The following is a 21163-nucleotide window of genomic DNA, read 5'->3' as shown; positions in this document are numbered from 1 at the left end:
GTACAGAGCCCTGCGGTACTCCACTAACAACACTGGTCCAATTAGAAAATGTTCCATTTACCACCACTCTTTGTAGTGTATCTTTTAGGTGCCCAACTCACGCATATCTCCCCTATGATACACCAGGATATCTCTCCACCTCTGTACAATCTTTGAGCATCAATAACCGGGAACTTAGATTCCCCGTGGCAAGACCTCCTGGTCAAAAAACCTGGTAAACCATCCTCGCCAGTAATCATAGTGCAAGCCAAAGTCCTACGAACGGCACATAGTACAATTCAGTTCAGCCACCTAGTCCCGCAAACGCCCATTTGGGGTAACAATACATTCCCGCACCTGGTCTCCATAAACCCTCCGAAAATCTGGCAGATGCTAAACCTCACCACGATAGGAGACTTATGGGAGTCTGGTAGGGTGAGACCCCTGCAAGAGTCGCAGGCCACAACGCAGCTCCCCCAATTCCAATGGCTCATGCACCATAGGGTTGGTACTGCCCTGACAAGACAATCCACCAGGGACAACATTTCCATTGCCAACTCCCCAGTGGTAGATCTCTTAGTAGATCCTGCTAAAAAGAGAAAAGTATCTTCCCTGTACAAAATGTTGCATAAGCCTCTCCACAGAGACTCTATAATCCCCTCCAGGGAAGCCTGGGAAGATGACTTAGGGGTGATCACAGATGACCAATGGTCTTGGGTGCTGGCCACACCTAGCATGGTTTCTATGTGACTGAGGCACGGTATGCTGCAGCTGTACCTAATACACAGAGCCTACTATACGGTACAGAGGTTATATGTAATGAAAGTTCTGCATTCCCCAATATGTTTGAGATGCAATGAGGAGATAGCCACCCTGGATCATACCCTGTGGAGTTGCCCAAAGCTCAAGGATTACTGGGAGGGAGTGTGTGGTTGACCAGAGGAATCGCTGGGTGGAGTAATTGCACAGCCAGGTCATGTCTTCTAACATTGGACTTGAATACCAACTTGAACTTTTATACTAAAACTTTTATTGCTAAAGCCCTGTTTGAAGCCAGAAGGGGGCTTACTTTGCATTGGAAGGACTCCTCTCCCCCATTGGTGCGTGAATGGCATAAAGTGATGAAAGATCAAGCAGCAATGGAAAAAGCAATAATGGTCAAAAAAGGCCTTTTGGACAAAAACCCCCTTATCTGGCAGTACTGGACGGTAAACCGAAATACACCGCCCTTGTCCTCTCGGGGAAATGATGATAATGGGTAAACACCCCTTAACAACTGGTGGGCACTACGGGTGGGCATAGTGGAGTTCATCTCCTCCCCTGGGTAATATGTTAACCTAGGATTGCCTGTGCTTTATTATCTGGTGGAACTGTGTTATACCACTCCGTATGTATACCTGTCATGTGAGAATTATTCTAATAAAAATTTAAGTTTTTAAAAATGTTTTTTTCTGCCTAGTCCACTTCTGATGACGTCACTTCCTGTTTCCAGCAACGGCACTTCCTGCTTTATGGTGGTCAGCGAGTCGCGGATCAGTTTGCAGATCAGGCAGTTGCGGGTCAGGTAGGTAAAAATGTGGGTGTGGGTGCGGGTACTCTACCGTAAGGTGGGGCCTTATATTAAAGTGGTGATTCACCTTCAAGTTAACGTTTAGTTAATTTCGAAGCAACTTTTCAATTGGTCTTCATTATTTCTTTTTTTTTTTTTTTTTTATTATTTGCCTTCTTCTTTCCAGATATCAAATGGGGGGTTACTGACCCCATCTAAAAACAAATGCTCTGTAAGGCTACAAATTTATTGTTATTGGTACTTTTTATTACTCCTCTTTCTATCCAGGCCTCTCCTATTCATATTCCAGTCTATTAATCAAATCAGTGCATGGTTGCTAAGGTAATTTGGACCCTAGCAACCAGATTGTGGGAACTGCAAACTGTAGACCTGCTGAATAAAAAGCTAAATGACTCTAAAACCACAAATAATCAAAAGTGAAAACCAGTATATCAGACTAAAAGTTAACTTAAAGGGGTTGTTGACCTTTGAGATAACTGTTATATGATGTAGAGAGGGATATTCTGAGACAATTTGCCATTGGTTTTTATTTGTGGTTTTTGAGTTATTTAGCTTTTTATTCAGCAGCTCTCCAGTTTGCAGTTTCCAATATCGGGTTGCTCGGCTCCAAATTACCCTAGCAACCATTCATTTATTTGAATAAGAGACTGGAATATGAATAGGAGAGGCCTCAATACAAAGAGGAGTAATAAAAAAAGAGCAATAATAGATCATTTGTAGCTTTACTGAGCACTTGTTTTTAGATGGGGTCAGTGACCCTATTTGAAAACTGGAAAGAATCAGAAAAAAAGGTAAATGAAAAACAATAAAAAGTAAATAATGAAGACCAATTGAAAAGTTGCATAGAATTCACCATTCTATAACCTACTAAAAGTTAACTGAAAGCTGAACAACCCCTTTAATGGACGAGTGGATAACCAGGTGATTTGCATGAACTTCCGAGGGGTTATCTCAGTTCCACTTACAACTCTTAGGGCCCCAGGCCACCAATGTTTTTAACTCTAAGGGCCCCAGGCCACCAATGTTTTTAACTCTTAGGGCCCCAGGCCACCAATGTTTTTAACTCTTAGGGCCCCAGGTCACCAATGTTTTTAACTCTTAGGGCCCCAGGCCACCAATGTTTTTAACTCAATCGTTTTAGCAGGAACCCCCCACCCCAAAAGGACGTCTCATAACCTGGAGAAAGTGGTACCCAAAAAACAAATGCAGCTTAGCCATTGGCCAATATCAAGCTCCTTCATATACTAAATGTCTGGTATAGTGACAATAGGCTGGTGGGAAGTGGATGGAATTCCAGTGTTAAGAAAGGGGCCTTGGACTTGAATGGAAATGCTGTTACATTGTGGCCTATGGAGTAAAGCAATATTCTAGTTCCCTCCAATCATTAGAGATCAGTATGTGTCCCTATGTCTTTCAGCCCCGTCATGTACATATTAATCAATTAACCCTGCAGAGATATTAACCCATTCCCTTCTTCAACTAAACCCCTGTATCAGCACCACCACCCAGTTTTACCCTCACACAACCGCTCAGTCATCTTTAGTAGAACGAGGCACAGGAGCCCCTTCCCTCAATATTCACCATAGGGATTAAAGAAAAACACAGAGACATATTTATGGGGAAACCTGGCGGTGAGCACAGGATTTATTACAATTAATATGCAATTTATATTTGGGCCTCCCTAACAGTGGATGATCCAGAGGAAGGAGAAAAACCCTAGAGTGCTATGGGGGCCAATCTGCACTGAAGGTAAAAATTCCTTCCTGACTCCTAGAAACGGCAGTCGGTTCTACACCCTGGATCATGGCTAAACCCCCCCCGCCCCGTATCTATACACCCCAACCTCCTATTCACCCCTCACCTATACACCCCCCCTCAATCTTCTCCTATACACAACCCCCTACTCTCCCTCCTATACACAACCCTCTACTCTCCCTCCTGTACACAACCCCCTACTCTCCCTCCTCTACACAACCCTCACTCTCCCTCCTGTAAATAACCCCCACTCTCCCTCCTGTACACAACCCCCTACTCTCCCTCCTATACACAACCCCCTACTCTCCCTCTTGTACATAACCCTCTACTCTCCCTCCTGTACACAACCCCCTACTCTCCCTCCTGTACACAACCCCCTACTCTCCCTCCTGTACACAACCCCCTACTCTCCCTCCTGTACACAATCCCTACTCTCCCTCCTGTACATAACAGACAGACACACACAGACATACGCTCTCGGGATAGGTAGGTTGGAAGGAAAGGATTTAGGCCGTGGTGGTGGGTCGGCGGCAGCAGGTGAGTCTTTGGGTGGAATGCTGAAAAGAAAAGATTTAGAAAATGTTAAGATAAGAATAAAGACAAACACTTGTTTCTTTATGATATTAAAGGCTCGGTGTTGCTTTAAGAGCGCACTATTTGTTGGGCCTTTGGGGACTGTTTGGGTCTCTCTACACATGGAATGTCAGGGCCTCTTATGAATTTCAGTCTGAGCCTGTGCCATTTATTCTTTTATACTCTTTGATTAGCTGGTGCCAGTCCATTACCCAGTGGCAACCCATTTCCAAAGGTGGATATCTAAGCCAGATGTCCAGCAGCCCTGTAAGAGTTACCTGCCTCCCCTGTTATTGGCCTACTATACAATCAACACTTTATCTGCAGACTTAGATCCCTGTCAGCAACCTCTTACACCCTAAAGGCAGCCAAACATTGGTCTATGGGGTGCGCCCTCAAAGTGATCAGCCTGCGGGCTCAACAGACAGGGTGTATGACTTCCTTTCTATTGTTCTGATTGAAAATGCTCAGAAGAGCAGGAAGTAAAGTGGAGCTGCATTGGACAACATGAGGTATCTCTAGAAGAAGGGTAATTGTCAGTAAATTGATACATTACCCAAACCCTGCGGAGCCTCTTCATTATGGCCTTCTTGACCCGTTTTCGGAGGGTCGGCCTTTCTACCACCGGAGGATCTTCGATGATCTCTTCCAACTCAGGAGCTTGTTCTTTAGCTGCTTCCTCTTCTTTCTCCTCCTCCGGTGCAGGAGCTTGTTGTTCCCCAGGGGCTCTCTCCTCTCTCTCGTCCTCCTCTGCTGCAGGAGCTTGTTCTTCAAGAGCTCCCTCTTCTCTCTCCTCCTCCAGTGCAGGAGCTTGTTGTTCCTCAAGGGCTCGCTCTTCTGTCTCCTCCTCCCCTGGAGGAGCTGGTTGTTCCCCAGGGGCTCCCTCTTCCATCTCCTTCTCTATTGCAGCAGGAGCTTGCTGTTGTCCAGGAGCTCCTTCCTCCTTCTCCTCCTCCGCTGCAGGAGCTTGCTGTTCTCCATCAGCTCCCTCTTCCTTCTCCTCTGCTGCAGGAGCTGGTTGTTTCCCAGGGGCACCCTCTTCTCTCTCCTCCTCCTCCGCTGCAGGAGCTGGTTGTTCTCCAGGGGCTCCCTCCTCTCTCTCGTCCTCCTCAGCATCAGGAGCTTGCTTTTCTCCAGGCGCTCCCTCTTCTCTCTCTGCTGCAGGAGCTTGTTGTTCTTCTGGAGCTCCCTCTTCTTTCTCCTTCTCTGGTGCAGGAGCTGGTTGTTCCCCAGAGGCTCTCTCTTCTCTCTCCTCCTCCTCCTCCTCCGCAGGAGCTCGATGTTGTCCAGGAGCTCCCTCTTCCTTCTCTTCCTCCACCGCAGGAACTTCTTCCTCCTCTCCCTCAGCTGCAGGATTTGGCTTTTGTTCCTCACTAGGTTTGAAGGGAAATAAATATCGTTATTGTCATTATTGTAAAGTGGCAGTAAGTGTAATTGAAAGTGTTTAGTGCAAAATACATACCCAGCAGCCTCCTGCAGCTTCTGCTCCCTCTCCCAGAGCGTCATGGCAAGCTGGTGAAGGTGCCATTGGATAGTCTGCGGGTGCAGGGGAGGCACAAGGATAGGAGCAAAGGGGAAAGAAAGGAGACAGTTATGATTATGTCTGTATATGTACTGCTAATAGTACCTTTATACACTGAGGGCAGTGAGGGTGTGGGATTCCCATGTGATGGGGGAACTTACATTCTGCAGCCGCAGATACTCGAAATGCTGCCCCCATCTCCAGCGTTCCGATGATGCTTCCTGCGGAAGGAGAGAGTCAATGTTAATAATATAATTATTATAGAGACACACAGTGAATAATAACCTCTCCTATAATAATAATAATAGTGACACTTACAGGAGGCAGCAACTCCTCACTGTAGAGGGCGACACACTCCCTCTCGAGCACTTCCTGTAACATAAAGAAAGTTGCAGTGTTACACAAGAGCTGGCAATCTAATATAATTTATTCTCTATTTATCTAGACATCTATTCTGCATTACATACCAGATAATGGATCAACACCCAGTACTCATAAATGTTGTCTCTGTGCGTCGTCCTCGGGTCGCTGAAATATCGAAGAATAAAGTCCTCTCTGAAAAAGAAAAATATCACTGAGCGTTAATAAAAACATTTTCCAGCCTTATTGCCCTTGCACTTACCCCTGGGGCAATAGCAAATGATTCCCAACATGTAATAAGAGCATTTATGTTTTACTTACAGGACGACGTTCCTGCCGTAGTGGACCCGGTAGTGATGTTCTGTGGGAAAAACACATTTATGTTAAATACTGAGCTAAAGGGGGAAAGGAATTCACATATAATAAAACGTAGGAACTGATAAATAAAATAGGATTTTACCGTAATAAGAGGCAAGGGCCTTAAAGTCGGTGTCTTCCTCCCTGAAGTCCTCCAGGACGACGTACAGCGTCTGTAAGTGAAAGGAAAGAGCATTAGGGACAGAATACTAAATGGCTCTAAATGCTGCTCACAGTCAGTCTGAATCTGAGGAGAATAGAGACAGAAAAGGGTTTGGGGTTTCTATAGGGCAAACATTGCAGGAATAAGGAGATTTTATTCTGAAAAAAGGAAATAAACGTAGTGGTTGTTTTTCCTGGATGTCAGTTCTACTCGCACAGAGGCAAATGGTATGGCAGCTCCCACCTGTATGTATAAAAGGAAGCAGTGCAGACAGACAGACAGACAGCTGCTTAAGGAGAGCTTATATAGAAGAGTGAAAGGGAAACAGCAGTTCAGATGAGAGAGGATTTATTTTACACTGAGGCATTACCAGGAGAGATGTCTTGATTGTTATCTCCTCCATCGTCGAAAACCTAAAGGGACAAATGGACACAATCAGGCAAAATGAAGTCACGGTTAAAGGGTTTGTTCACCTTTAAATAAACGTTTGGTATGATATAGAGAGTGATATTCTGAGACAATTTGCACTTGGGTTTCATTTTTTATAATTTGTGGGGTTTTTGCATTAATTAGCTTTTTATTCAGCAGCTATAAAACAACTTATTGAAGACCAATTGAAAAGTTGCTAAGAGTTAGCCATCCTATAACATACTAAAAGTAAAGTTAAAGGCAATTATTTCCTTCTGTATATTCCCCTATTTGTATTATTAATGCTGCTGATAGCGATGGATTGGCTTCTTATAAATCCCATATACAGTAACCGTATGGGCTCATATGCACAAAGCCACGTGGGACCCCCCTCAAGTGAATTTAGGGCAGATTTGCTGAAGAAGAAATCATGTGCTGAATCAGTTGAATTTGCAAGATTTACCTCTTCAAGAAGCTTCTCTGATGTTAAAAAAAATAGGGGGCGGCACAAGGCCGGGGCACCCCAAGGGGGTCTCCCTAAGGAACCCCTGGCTCTCTCTTACACTGTTCAGATGAAGATGGATGTGACTGAACAATGGAGAAGCCAAAAATAAACCCAGGTGTTATCAGGCAGGTGTAGCAGCAAAATCAGTCCAAAAAAAGCAGGAAAAGCTCTGTAGCAATCTGTATAGAAAAGAGAATAAAAAGGCAAGTTAATGAATTTAGTGCTTAATATTTCCTATATAATACAGAGGAAGGTAGAGATCTATTGTCCCCTAAACTTGAGCTTTGTCAGGTCCTGGTCCCTTTTTTTTTTATTGTAGTAAATGTTATTTGTCAAATAACCCCAGAGAGAATATACACTTAACCCAGAGCCAACCAACGGACTAAACCAACTGTCAAATCCCTATTGGTAAAGTCACCTCTCTTCTGTGGAACCTGCTGTTCCTCCCACTCATTTACTATCACCCCCTACTGTCCCCATGGCTCGTGCCTCTGCTTTCCACCCCTAGTTACAGACTGGGGGGCACCAACTATCTAATTTTTCACTAATTTAAGGGATATTTGGCAAAAAAATGTCTTGGAGAGAATATACACTTAACCCAGAGCCAACCAACGGACAAAACCAACTGTCAAATCCCTATGGGTAAAGTCACCTCTCTTCTATGGGACCTGCTGTATGTCCCTCCCGCTCATTTACTATCACCCCCTACTGTCCCCATGGCACGTGCCTCTGCTTCCCACCCCTAGTTCCAGACTTGGATAAAGGGAACATGTATTTAGCTACAATGTTGGTACATAAGAGCAGGGCTGGGGGCAGATACCAGGGGGCAGAGGGGCAAATCTCTAAGGAGCCTGTCAGTACTGGGAACACAAATTAAGCAGCTTATGGTGAGGTACAGGGGTCCCCAAATGTTCCCTTCATTAATAAATGTGAATATTTGCTGACAGTCCTGTATAACTGCCAAATCCTGGTCTGTGTCTCCCAACCAGCACTAAGATTAAAGGCTCCTCCCAAGCACATTTTAGGGAAAAATTCTCTAAATTCACTAAAATCAGTGAGAGGTGCAACACCTACTAGTCCGGGGGAAAAACATTGCCCAAATTCCTGCCTCTTTTTGCACTAAAATAAAGTTTTTTGGCAATAAATCTCCCAGAGGGAAAGTCCACTTACCTCTCACCACAGGGCCAACCAACGGACTGAACCAACTGTCACAACGCCTGGGTGAAGTCACCTCTGTTCCCTACTCTTAAAGGGGAAGTGTCCCCTTTTGATGAGTGAGGTTTATATGGCATTTATTTCTAATTAGATGTGCAGTACATACACAGCCTATTAAGTACACTGAGTATTGCTTTGTATGTGTGGCCTATTGAGTCTGTTGGATCCATTCATTCATCAGCCAGGGTTCCAATCAGTGCTGCTGCTGTTGTTCATAGCACACAAATTATATATACATATATCCAGCACCCGTAGCGGCTATATCCTCTTTGTCTATTAAACTCCCACCAATCCAACTATAATTAAGCCTTTGGGTTCTATAGTCGCTCACTGTTCAATCCACGTGGCCCGGGTGCTCTTGGCCTGAGCCCTACACTTATGATTTCAAGTTAATCCCCCGCACACAGGCCATCCCGACACTCATTTACAGGTAAAATATATGGATTGGCTTAGCCGATTTGTGGTCTGACTCGGGGGCTGCTGCCCCAAGTCTGTCGCTAAGGGAAACAATTTCACCAAGTGTTGGAAAAAAAAAAGTGTTGCAGCGCACTCCGAAGGTTAAGGATCGCTCAATTCAGCATCGGTTTAAAAAAAACATCCATCTTTATTATTTCTTTTGGTTAAAAATCAGCATCCAAGGTCTAACGCATTTCGCAACAACGTACTTCTCAGAGACCTCAGTATCCATTATACCACCATGTGTCTTATACCCAAGAGAAAACCCCTCCCAAGGAACTTGTCATATCAATTAACATAGGCCAAGTTTCCGCACACCAGAGTGCTTTAAAATCCAAAATCTTTATTGATCCATAGTAATGGGCACACAGCACGTCTAGCTTGACGCGTTTCGGGCACAGACGGCCTTAATCATTAGCATGTCCGTTATTATGAAACAATAAAGATTTTTTTATTTTAAAGCACTCCAGTGAGCAGAAACGTTGTCTTTTCTTCTTCCTATTCAGTGAGGCGTGGGACGCCAAGAGAATCCAGCGCCCAGAGACAGATCCATGGGCCGCCTGTATTGCAAAGAAGGCTAGCGGTGAGTCAGAGCGGTATTTTCTGTTCTATTTTCTATTCTATCAATTAACATGGCAATTATCAATACATTGAAAAAATGGTTAAAAAACAATCTAGACTTCATAGTAGTGATATGCGTGCCGGCCCAATACCTGCTGGACCCGGTACAGGCCGACCCCGATCCTCAACTTCAACTGCCGGCTTCTGGCTTTATATCCCCTGCGCCTGCTCACCCCGCCCTTTTGTGACATCATCAGCGGGTTGGGTCTATAAAGGGAAGTCAGAAGTCAGGCTCAGGCGGGCGCGGAGAAAAACCCGACCCGCACATCACTACACGACTTCATATTAGTTAAATGTATCATAAAGTTCACAAGTTGCAAGTTCATAAGTTACAAATTGTTACTACATCTCCTGTTCATTAGAAGTTTTCTACCTTGCGATATAATCGCTCTTATATAACAGATTAGGTGCTTAATTTCATATATATATATATATATATATATATATATATATATATATATATATATATATATATATATATATATATAGCTTATATAGCATGGGATGTAGATAATTAGATATATATATATATATATATATATATATATATATATATATCTTCTAAAAAAGAACCACACTCTCAGGGAGTAAACGATTATAGATAGCTTTAATGCAGGTTACAGACTAACGTTTCGGCCCAACAAGGCCTTTCTCAAAGTGCTAACATAGTATTAAAACGAGCCTTATATCTATGTACTGGCTGGAAAAACAGCAGTCACAACTATGACGTGAGAACTAAGCGACTGCCTATTGAATACATCACATTAAGTACATAAATAGTGTAAACCAGCCTCACAGTAAGTTTAAATACCAACTTTAGCTTATATATTAAATGTGTCGTTTAACAACAGCATGGGATGTGTAGTTCAGCAACAGCATGGGATGTAGATAATTAGATGCCATAAGGTATATAACTTAAGAGTGCAGTGATGGAGCTTAATAGCTGCTGATCAAAAGCATCAATAGTTTTATTGGGGTGTATATAGGGAATTGAGTAGGAGCTGGGACATGGACAGGGAGGCTGATAATATCATATTCAAAGGAAGTCACATTAGTAACATTTGTAACACATTATGTTCACTTCGGTTAACAATCAACTACATAGTGTTACTTAATGGTTTGTTTTTAACCCTTTTATTGATAATCAAGTATGTGAGTATGCTGAAGTGTGTAAGGTGATAACACAACAGACTGACTGATGCATACATCTTAATGACATGGTTTACACTATTTATGTACTTAATGTGATGGATTTAATAGGCAGTTGCTTAGTTCTCACGTCATAGTTGTGACTGCTGTTTTTCCCGCCAGTACATAGATATAAGGCTCGTTTTAATACTATGTTAGCACTTTGAGAAAGGCCTCGTTGGGCTGAAACGTTAGTCTGTAACCTGCATTTCCAACACTCTGACATCACTATCGATTTTCAACTGACATCATCAGAAGGAGCATTGGGGCTTCAGGTAACGGGGTTGTCCCATTCCTGACTAACTCCCATGTTTCTGCTGTATTATTATTATTTTATTATTATTAACATGTATTTATATAGCGCCAACAAATTGTGTAGCACTGTAAAGTAAATGTGATTATACAACTAAATCACATGAATTATATACATAGAACATATGGAGTTACATACATCACAATCAATACAGGTACAAAAGGTGAGGAAGGCCCTATGCAAAAGAGCTTACACTCTAAAGGGAGGGAGTAATACACAAGTCGTGGGAGTGGGCTAGATCAAATTAAGTGGGTGAGAAATGTGGTACTGTATGTGGTGTTGCATTTGGTAGTTAAGCAGAGTGAGGGGAGGCTTCTCGAAAGAAGTGCGTTTTAAGAGATTTCTTAAAAGCAGAAAAGTTGGGAGAAAGTCGGACAGATCGTGGGAGAGAGTTCCAGAGGAGGGGTGCAGCCCTTGCAAAGTCTTGAATGCGAGCATGTGAGGAGGTAATGAGAGAAGAGTTGAGTAGCAGGTCAGTAGAGGAGCGTAGTAAGTGGTTGGTGAGTATATAGAGATGAGTTGAGAGATGTAGGGTGGGGCAGAGTTATGAAGTGCTTTGAAGTCAGGGTCATTAATTTGAATTTGATTCTGAAAGGTAGCGGATGCCAGTGCAGGGATTGACAGAAGGCGAGGCAGAGGAGGAGCGGTTGCTGAGGTGTATGAGCCTCGCAGCAGTGTTCATTATGGACTGGAGAGGTGACAGTCTCTGGAGGAGAAGGCCAATTAAAAGAGTTACCGTAGTCTAGACGTGATATGACGAGAGAGTGAACAAGAATTTTGGCAGCATCTTGGGTGATGAATGATCGTATTTTGGATATGTTTTTATGTTTGGACATGATTTAATAAGTGACTGGATATGAGGAGTGAATGACAGGGCAGAATCTAGGATAACCCCAAGGCCTGGGGAGACCGGGTGATAGTGGAATTGTTAGCTATGATGGATCCTTTGGGATGTTACTGGTGTTAGTTGGAGGAAAGAGAACCATTTCAGTTTTAGAGAGGTTTAATTTAAGGCAGCGTTGTGACATCCAGGTAGAGATAGGCAGGAAGAGATGCGAGTTAGGAGTTCTGGGTTGAGATCAGGAGATGAGAGATAGATCTGAGTATCATCAGCATAGAGGTGGTAGTGGAAACCATTCGAGTTGATTAATTTGCCGAGGGAGGAAGTATAGAGGGAGAATAGTAATGGTCCCTGGACAGAGCCTTGAGGATCCCCAACAGAAAGAGGTAGGGGAGAAGTTGCTACTCCGTTGTAGGAGACACTGAAGTAACGATAAGTAAAGTAAGAAGAGAACAAGGACAGGGCTGTGTCACGAAGGCCAAACGAATGGAGGGACTGGAGGAGGAGAGGGTGATCTACAGTGTCAGATGCAGCTGAGAGATCAAGTAGTATTAGTAGTGAGAAATGATTGTTGGCTTTAGCGGTTAAAAGGTCATTAGTTAGTCGAGTCAGGGCAGTTTCAGTGGCGTGTTGTGGCTTAAAACCAGATTGTAGGGGGTCCAGCAGGTTATTGTCAGAGAGAAATGAGGTTAGTCGATTGTAGACTAGGCGCTTAAGTAGTTTATGTATCCCACCTATTCTTTATAATAAAGTGTAGGATATTGTGTGTTTACAATGTATGCGAGAATTCAAATATCAACGTCAGGGTTGCCAGGCTGGTAGTTTAAAATTAGATCTGGCAACCCTGCATTGAGGGAAGAGTAATGTATGATGGAAGAGTACTGTATAAGGGGAAAGTACTGTATGAGGGGAGAGTGCAGTACGAGGGGAGAGTACTTTATGAGGAAAGAGTACTGTATGAGGGGAGAGTATTGTATGAGGGAAGAGTACAGATGAGGGGAGAGTGCAGTACGAGGGGAGAGTACTGTGTATTAAAGTGTAGGATATTGTGTGTTTACCGTGTGATCCGAGAATCCAAATGCCAACGCCAGGGTTGCTGGTGGTTTATAATTAGACCTGTCAACCCTGCCCGACGCGTTGAGGGGAGAGTAATGTATGATGGAAGAGTACAGATGAGGGGAGAGTACTGAATGAACGGAGAGTACTGAATGAACGGAGAGTACTGTATGAGGGGAGAGTATTCTATGATGGAAGAGTATTGTATGAGGGGAGAGTAAGGTTTGAGGGGAAAGTACTTGACCCCCTTAAGCTAATACAGCATGAAGAGGAATCACACAAATAAAAATTTGTCGCCCTTAATGGAAAGCAATCAGGCGAGAGTAAAAGGGGGTTAGAGATAGGGCTGCCGAGAGAGAGAGAAGTGGGTACTTATGGCCTCCCACTGAGAGGGCATTGCTGTCAGGGCTCACCGTTCCTCTACAGCACCGCTTCCAAGATGACGGCACCCATAGCCACCACGTGGACAACAGCCTAGTGACGCCGGTGTGCAGATGCGTGATGATGTGTCTGGTGCCAAAATTCTAAATGAAAGGACACCAAGGTCACGGGTTTAATGCCCGATTGTAGGATTTGGCTACTTCATTCCTGGCTGTTTCTATTTTCCTGTGATTGCTGATTATTGGATTTTTCTGTTTTGATTATTGCCGCCAGCCTTTTGAACTATTGCCTGTATCTTGACTACGTTTATTCTTGATCCCTTCTGTACCGCGATCTTGGACTTTAACCAGAAGTTTCCTCCTAGGTCCGGACTTTCCCCGCTGAGAGCCGATAGGCCCCCGTGACAATTGCACCTTCACAGCAATGACCTTGGGTGCCGCTGGCCGGGCTTTGGGTGTACAGAACGTTCAAGCAAGAGATGGGTTAGAATTATATTCGTTATCTTATTATTGTTTGTTCAAATTTATTCTATTTATATAACTTAAAGGAAATCAATGAATTGTATATGGAGAGATTGAGACAGATACATTGAGAGAGAGATCATATGAGATGCATAGATAGAAGTAGACTGGTGAATGGTGGATACAGACAGATAGAGAGAGGGAGATAAAAAGATAGATCCTGTAGTAGGAGGTCCAGCTTTTGTTCAGCCCCCCTCCCTTTAGTTCAGATGTAGGAAATATCAATGTCTATCAGCCATGGTTTCAAACATTAGACCCCAAATTCCACCCTAACAAACCATCAAGGTAGTTTTGTATCCTGGGCATTCTTCCCAAATCTCACACTAACTGGCCCCCGATGGCCTTCAAGATGATGTTTCAGGGGTATCTAGGACATCAAACAGACACTTGACCCACATTTTCCCCTAATTGGCCTTCATGATGGTCTTTCAGAGTTATCTACGATATAAGAAATCATCCGCTATTAAGCCATAGGGGCAAATTTACTAAAGGGCAAAGTGGCTAATGCTGGAGAAAATTCGCCAGCGTGACGTCATTTTGGCACTTCGCCAATTTACTAATGGGCACCGGCATAATTAGGAGATGGACTCTAGCGCAACTTCGCACTCTAACGGCAGGTGTGTTTTCGCTCTGGCGAGAGAGCGTTACTACGCTACGAGTTTATGTTTTTACTGAACGTTAACTCTATCACCAGACTTGCCTTCGCCACCTCAGACCAGGCGAAGTGCAATAGAGTAGATAGGACTTGGTCCAAAAAAAAGTTGAAAAGTCCCAAAAAACATTGGCGTCTTTTCCTTTTTACAGGGTGATAGGCTAAAAGAGATTGTACATTTTCTTTGGTACCCTCCTTTCCCCCTACATTTCCTTACCAGGTCCGGACTGAGATTCACAATAGGCCCTGGCATTCCAAGTACACAGAGGCCCAAGCAGCCCCCCATCAGCCCACTAAATAGTGACTGTCTATGGCAACTTACAGCAGCCCCTCTGGCATTTGCCAGAACCAACAGATTGTCAGTCCGGGCCTTACATATGGCACATAAACTATACTGTGGGCTCATGTGTAGGGCAATATAACAACTTTATTTTATTTCTTAAGGTTCCCTGGTCTTCTGTAGTGTAATGTATTTGCTGCAACATATACGTCCATTGAAATTTAACTTCTCGCCATATGCAATAACGCTAGTGCAACTTCGCTATGCCTGCCGTAGTAACAGCGCAACTTCGCAAGTGTTTGGCGGTGGCAACGAAACTTCGCAACTTGGTGAATTATTGTTGTCTGTGTGAAGTTGCGCCTGGCGAAGTATGGCGAAGGCGATGAAGCCGTCGCTGGCGAATTTTCGCCCGTTAGTGATTTTCCCCCATAGTACGTAGAATATCTAGGACATCAGATAACTTCACCCCAAATCTCACTGAAATGGCCTTTCAAGGTGGCTTTTCAGGGGTAACTAGGTCAGTAACGCTTAGCCTAAATCTTACCCTAACTGGCCTTCATAATTGTCTTTCAGGGTATGTAGGACAGAAAATAGACATCCACCAAAAGGCTTCACCTACTTGGCCTTCAAGATGATCTTTCAGTGATATTTATGAAAAAAGACACCCAACATGTTATCTTAACTGGCCTTCAAACTTGGCATTCAGGGGTACCTAGGAGAACAAATATGCTTTCTCCCCAAATCTCACCCTAGCTACCCTTCAGGCTTTCATCTGTCACTGCCCCCAAGGGTGTCAAGCTCTACAGTCTGGGAACCTCAGATAAGAACCCAACACAACCTTGCCACACACACACCATCGGAAACCACAACGCGTCTCTGAGCAACGTTTGCACGGATAGAAGACTAAAAGCTCATTAGAATCTCCCGGCAGAATAATTATTTCCACGTTATTGCGTGTGATTATTGAATGGGAATCCATAGAGCAGACTGACGAGGATTCACTTCTATCAGCAAAGACACGTTTTCTCCTCCACAATAAATGGGTTTGTTTGTCAACTATAACACACTAGGCACGAGGGACTATAATTTATCCGCCTTTTACCCCAATGGAGCATCTGAGTGTTGGAGAGCTGATTGGTGCCATTTTCCCTGTGCTCCCAGGCAGGGCAGTCCTAAGAGTCTGAATACCCCAGGGTAGAGCCCTGTAGGGTGTTGGGTACCCCCAAAAAACAGAGAACCTGTAGGATGTAGGAAGGACTTTCAGATGCAGTTTGGGGGTCTGAGGTTTGCAGGTCAAGTTGTGGATCTTATCAAGTTTTATTCCTTTAAAAGTAATTAAAAATGTTGTTTTTTTCTGCCTAGCCCACTAATGATGACATCACTTCCCGTTTCCAGCAACGGCACTTCCTGCTTTATGGTGGTCAGCGTGTCACGGATCAGTTTGCAGATCATGCAGTTGCGGGTCAGGTAGGTAAAAATGTGGGTGTGGGTTACAGGTCTTGGTATTAAAAATTGTTTCCACGCAGGACTCTTCCCCAGGGTGGGGCCACCATAATAAAGTTGTGGTTCACCTTTGAGTTAACTTTTAGTATTTTATAGAATAGGCGATTCTAAGCAACTTTTGGTCTTCGTTATTTATTTTTCATCGTTTTTTTTAATATTTGCCTTCTTCTGACTTTTTACACATTTCAAATGGGGGTCATTGACTCCATCTAAAACCAATGCTCAGTAAGGCTACAAATTATTGTTATTCCTACTTTTTATTGCTCATCTTTCTATTTAGGCCTCTGCCTTTCATATTGCAGTCTTTTATTCAAGTCAATTCATGGTTGCTAGGGTAATTTAAACCCTAGCAACCAGATATTGGAAACTGCAAACTGGAGAGCTGCTGAATAAAAAGCTATATAACTCAAAAACCATGAAAAATAAAAAATGGAAACCAAAATATCATACTAAAAGTTAACTTAAAGGGGTTGTTCACCTTTGAGTTAACTTTTATTTTGTTCAGGTAAGTTTTATTGAACATAAGCAAATTTATACATCACATTCAGTAGGATATACGTATGAGCTTGACAACAATATTCCATTACAGGAGACAATAATGATCCAGTTCTAGCTAATATCTACTTATGTCTGGTCACACTATACTTTACCCTGACAGAGTTTATTTTACAAATAATCACAGCTCCAGTACCTCTGCGGGGGGTATTTCCTTAGCCAGGGGTCCCATATCCTATGGAACTTATCCAGACAGCCCTTATATTTGGCTAACATGAACTCTGTGTTGGCCAGATTAGACACCTCACTTATCCAATGTGCTACTACTGGCGGGGCCTCCGCTTTCCAGTTAAGGGTAATGATTCTACGCACTTGAAATAGAGCTTTACTTAGGAATAGAGCCCCTTGAGAGTCCACAATAGTATCTGACTGTATATTTAATACGCATAGTTTAGGGTCACTTAGGTTATCCCTCCCCGTTACTTCCTCTAGGATCTCCAGTGTCTCGCTCCAGTATGCCTGAAGCTTGGGGCAACTCCAAAGGGTATGTAGTAGATCCCCCACTGCTTGTTTGCATCTAAGACATTGTGGTGAGAGATTGGGGAACATTAGTCTGCTCCTCGTGTAGTAGGTCCTATGTAGGGGGTACAGCTGTAATATTCTGTGCCTAGGAATGAAGGACACTTGAGACGGGGCTTTAAGCGCAGCCAACTGCGTATCAGTAAGGACTCCAAGATCCCTTTCCCATTGCTCTCTGCATTTTAACCTTTATCCTTGTGTCGTTACTTACAGATCAGTTTGTACACCCTTGAAATTATGCCCTGGGTTTTTTCTGTATTTATTAGTGCAATGACTGGGTGCCCAGCTATTTCCCGGGGCTTCTCTTTGTACCACTTTGTTAGCTTTAACCTGAGCCTCATATAGAATAACCAATGGGATGAGGTTATGGCCCTCCCAGCTCAAGTTCAGAGAATGCAAGGGGTTTGTCATGTCGCCATACATCATCTATTTTGCGTACCCCTTTGTCTAACCAACCTTCTGGGGGCTTTAGCTCCACCACTCCGCCCAGGTTGGCGTTTCCCCATAGCGGGGTAGACGGGTCAACATTTGAAATTCCCATTAGATGGGTAATCTTGGATAAGACCCACTTGACATTCCCTAAAATGGGGTTGAGGTTAGTCCTGTTAGCTTTGACAGGCACCATGAGGAGTGCTTGGATAGGGGACAGGTTTTTGGAAATTAATGTACTCCAGACCTTATACAGGGCTCTATGGGCAATCCATCAACACTTGCAGCTATCCCATTAGGGAAAGAATCAATTGCCTCTTGCACCTCAATTAGGGATATACTTGACTCCAGGTACCCTCGATACTCAGGAATTAGTTGGGGAAGCTGCATTGAGTTAAGGAATGCTTCTACTCCTGGCATATCTGCGGGGGCTAGGGTGGACGAGTACAGCTTGGAGTAGAAGCCCTTTAGAATATTTTGTATTTCCAACGGATCTGCCGTTGGATTCCCATTTGTGTCTTTTAGGAGGCCGATAGCAGGGGGTGTTGAGTATTGTCTGGACAAGTGGGCTAGCATTTTCCCTGCTTTTTCTCCATGCTCGAGAATATTTACTTTGGAGAAAAGGTACTGTTGCTTTGCCTTTTCAGTCATATAGTCTGCAACCGCCTCTTGCGCTGATTTCAGTTCCTCAAATCCTTGATTTGTGGGATGTATTGCGACTTGTGTTTCTATCCTAATTACTTCTGTTCTAGCTGTTGTTGCCTAATGGCGTATTGACCCTTGTAGGCATTGATTTCTACATGAATGAACTCACGGAGATGCCCTTTCAGTGCCTCCCACCCATTGAGGTGGTCGTCTGAATCCTCAATGGCCCCTAAAAGGTCTGTAATGGTTTCTTCTACTCTATCCTGATTTTTAAGTAGGTGCAACCAGAGAGGATTAAGAGACCATCTGGGTCTGCTTTGCTGGGGCTCTAGCCTCAATTCTAATTCCAATGGGGCGTAGTCTGAGATGCCTCTCGGCAGGTATTTAATAGTCTTAACTGATGTGAGCGCTCTTTGGCTCAGAAAGGCATGATCTATTCGTGACAGAATCATATGTGAGGTGGAGAAGCATGAGTATTGCCTTACTCCCTGGTGGTAATGTCTCCATGCTTCCACTAGGCCAGCCGCCTCTGTAATAGTTTGTGTGCGGGGGTCGAGACTGTCCTACTATCTCTACGCAGCTTATCCATGCTGGGGTCTATAAGGACATTATAGTCTCCTATAGCTACTACGGCAGCATGGGGGAACTGTGCTATAAATTGGATTAGTTGCACCAGACACTCATCTGTGTAAGGGGGAGGTACATATATAGAGGCAAGCACCACCTCTTGAGATTGGAGGAAGCCATGTATAAAGATGTATCTGCCCTTTTTGTCTGTTTTGATGGATTCAAATCTAAAGGGTACACTTTTATGTATTAGTATTGCTACTCCAGAAGAGTGTGTGGAGTATGGGGCTTGGTAGAACCATCCCACCCAGGGGCACCTCAGAGCCTGTGCCCCCACCAAATGGGTTTCCTGCAGTAGAATTACTTTGGCATTTGATTTTTTGAGGTAGTCCAGTGTCAATCTGCGCTTAATGGGATTATTAAAACCCTGACATTGCAGCTAATACACTTTCTAGACATTTATACATTCAGTAGCATGTTGTGCAGGGTAGAACCAATTCCGATTTTCCCATGTATCGTACCTGAACATTAAATTATATGCGTATGCAAACTTATTAAAGGACCAGTAACATCAAAAATGTGTTAGTATACATCGAAAAATAAACACCATGACAAATAAAAACTTTAAAATTACAAAGCCTTTATTAAGCAATAACTTACCGAAACTCCACTTCCGTTCCAGTTCAGAAAAGGCAACAGGGCGACCAGCCACTGTGCGGCGCTGGATTTCTGCTCCCTGTCTATCTCTCATGTTGTACATGTGAAGCGGCTGCTGCATCAGAGAGCGCTATATTGTACAGATCACCCCTGCTGCGGTGTAACTACCCGTTCCTGAGTACAGAGTTTTAGCAGAGGAAGAGGGCACCAAGCTGCTGCTACTGTCTGGGCCATAATCCCACTGCAATACACGGGGCAGCTGAAGGATCTAAGCTCTAGTTCTGGGAGTTGCCCTCTACATCGACCAGTTATACAGGAGCAACTGGTATCAAGTCCAAGGACTGAGAAGGGAGATTGGCACTAAGGGCACCGACTGCTGGACTTCGCCAGTTCAGGGGGGTCCCGCGCAGGAAAGGAAAAAGACAGCGCACACTAGCTGCTTAGCGAGAGTAATGCGGACTGAGAACCCGAGCCAGCGCTAACCCACTAATCCTGCACCGTGTCTCCCACCTCAGCGACTCGGTCCATGTTGAGCTCCCCACCAGCCCACTAAATAGTGACTTTCTATGGCATCTTATGGCAGCCCCTCTGGCATTTGCCAGAACCCACAGATTGCCAGTCCGGGCCTGGGTACAACCATTGAATCTCTGGCCGCCACCAACATGTGCGCCAAATACGATGAGAGCGCTGGCGGCAGGGTGTCGGTGACAGAGAGCAGAGGGGAAGAGGAGCAGAGCCCGGATGATGACAGCGATGGGTGCTACGAGCTGGTGCTAAGATCGGCTGAGCACATGGCCTCCCAAGCAGGAATGAAGCTGGATGCCCCATGCGCTACCGGAGGAGGCAAGAAGTCCAAGGAGCAGAGGACTCTCCGGCTCAACATCAACGGCCGGGAGAGGAGGCGAATGCACGACCTGAATGATGCTCTGGACGAGCTCCGCTTGGTGATTCCCTACGTGCACAGCCCCTCGGTCCACAAGCTCTCCAAGATAGCCATCCTGCTCCTGGCCAAGAACTACATCCTCATGCAAGCCCAGGCACTCGAGGAGATGAGGCGGCTCATGGCTTATCTCAACCAAGGCCAGGCCATCTCCCTGGCGCCTCCATCCCCAACTCTGCAGCTGCTGCTGTTGCGCCGCACCCTCACTCACGATGTGCAGAGTCAGCTCAACGTGGACCGAGTCGCTGAGGTGGGAGACACGGTGCAGGAGACAGGCGCTACTGCTGCTGCTTAGTGTCCCTTGTTCCTCTTCACATGCTGCTGTCAGTGAATAGCCAGGGAGGAGAAATCAAGTGCCGAAGAATGAATGGTCGCCCTGTCGCCTTTTCTGAACAGGAGCGGAAGTGGACTTTTTGTGATTTTAAAGTTTAATGTTCTTGGTGTTTTTATTTTGTTGTATTCTAACGAATTTTTAAAAAAAAATGTTTTGATGTTACTGGTCCTTTAACCATTAAGTATCCTCCCCCTTCAGCCCCCTCCCCTTCCGCCCATGTCCCCATCTTTTGGCAGAATTTCTCCCTAACTAGCACAGCTAAACTGAGGAGTTCACTCTTGCTGGGCCCCTTAGGGTC

General features: G+C 44.4%; 3 protein-coding genes and 1 long non-coding RNA gene across 5 annotated transcripts in view; 2 read left to right on the top strand and 2 right to left on the bottom strand.

Annotated features, from left to right (window-relative positions):
* The window catches only part of LOC121400994 (WD repeat-containing protein 91-like), a 1149255-nt gene that overhangs the window by 85038 nt on the left and 1043054 nt on the right, over nucleotides 1-21163 (bottom strand). The gene's annotated exons all lie outside the window — the stretch shown is intronic.
* On the top strand, nucleotides 1496-16119 carry LOC121401040. Its single transcript, XR_005966064.1, has 3 exons — nucleotides 1496-1543; nucleotides 9370-9446; nucleotides 16079-16119. It is a non-coding gene; the product is annotated as an uncharacterized LOC121401040 (long non-coding RNA).
* Nucleotides 3712-6788, bottom strand: LOC121400970 (fibrous sheath CABYR-binding protein-like). Its single transcript, XM_041585331.1, has 9 exons — nucleotides 6650-6788; nucleotides 6220-6289; nucleotides 6081-6120; nucleotides 5867-5954; nucleotides 5718-5771; nucleotides 5561-5620; nucleotides 5340-5413; nucleotides 4434-5250; nucleotides 3712-3861 (listed from the first exon to the last, which is right to left on the bottom strand). Exons 1-9 carry the CDS (start codon nucleotides 6680-6682, stop codon nucleotides 3811-3813), a joined length of 1287 nt encoding a protein of 428 aa, XP_041441265.1. The 5' UTR covers nucleotides 6683-6788; the 3' UTR covers nucleotides 3712-3810.
* On the top strand, nucleotides 19629-20925 carry LOC121400998 (class E basic helix-loop-helix protein 22-like). Its single transcript, XM_041585380.1, has one exon. The coding sequence runs from the start codon at nucleotides 20158-20160 to the stop codon at nucleotides 20824-20826; it is 669 nt and encodes a 222-aa protein (XP_041441314.1). The 5' UTR covers nucleotides 19629-20157; the 3' UTR covers nucleotides 20827-20925.

The sequence above is a fragment of the Xenopus laevis genome, chromosome 3L (assembly GCF_017654675.1).
Source record: "Xenopus laevis strain J_2021 chromosome 3L, Xenopus_laevis_v10.1, whole genome shotgun sequence".
NCBI classification, from domain to species: domain Eukaryota; kingdom Metazoa; phylum Chordata; class Amphibia; order Anura; family Pipidae; genus Xenopus; species Xenopus laevis.
Note: the sequence above shows the minus strand (reverse complement) of the source record. Positions and strands in the feature narration are given on the sequence as shown.

Coding starts and splice junctions, on each gene's coding strand:
- LOC121400970 (XM_041585331.1), bottom strand. CDS start 6,682: ATGGAGGAGATAACAATCAAGACATCTCTCCTG. Junction 6,290..6,649: donor CAATCAAGACATCTCTCCTG/GTAATGCCTCAG, acceptor TTTCACTTACAG/ACGCTGTACGTCGTCCTGGA. Junction 5,621..5,717: donor GTGAGGAGTTGCTGCCTCCT/GTAAGTGTCACT, acceptor CTCCTTCCGCAG/GAAGCATCATCGGAACGCTG.
- LOC121400998 (XM_041585380.1), top strand. CDS start 20,158: ATGGCATCTTATGGCAGCCCCTCTGGCATTTGCCAGAACCCACAGATT.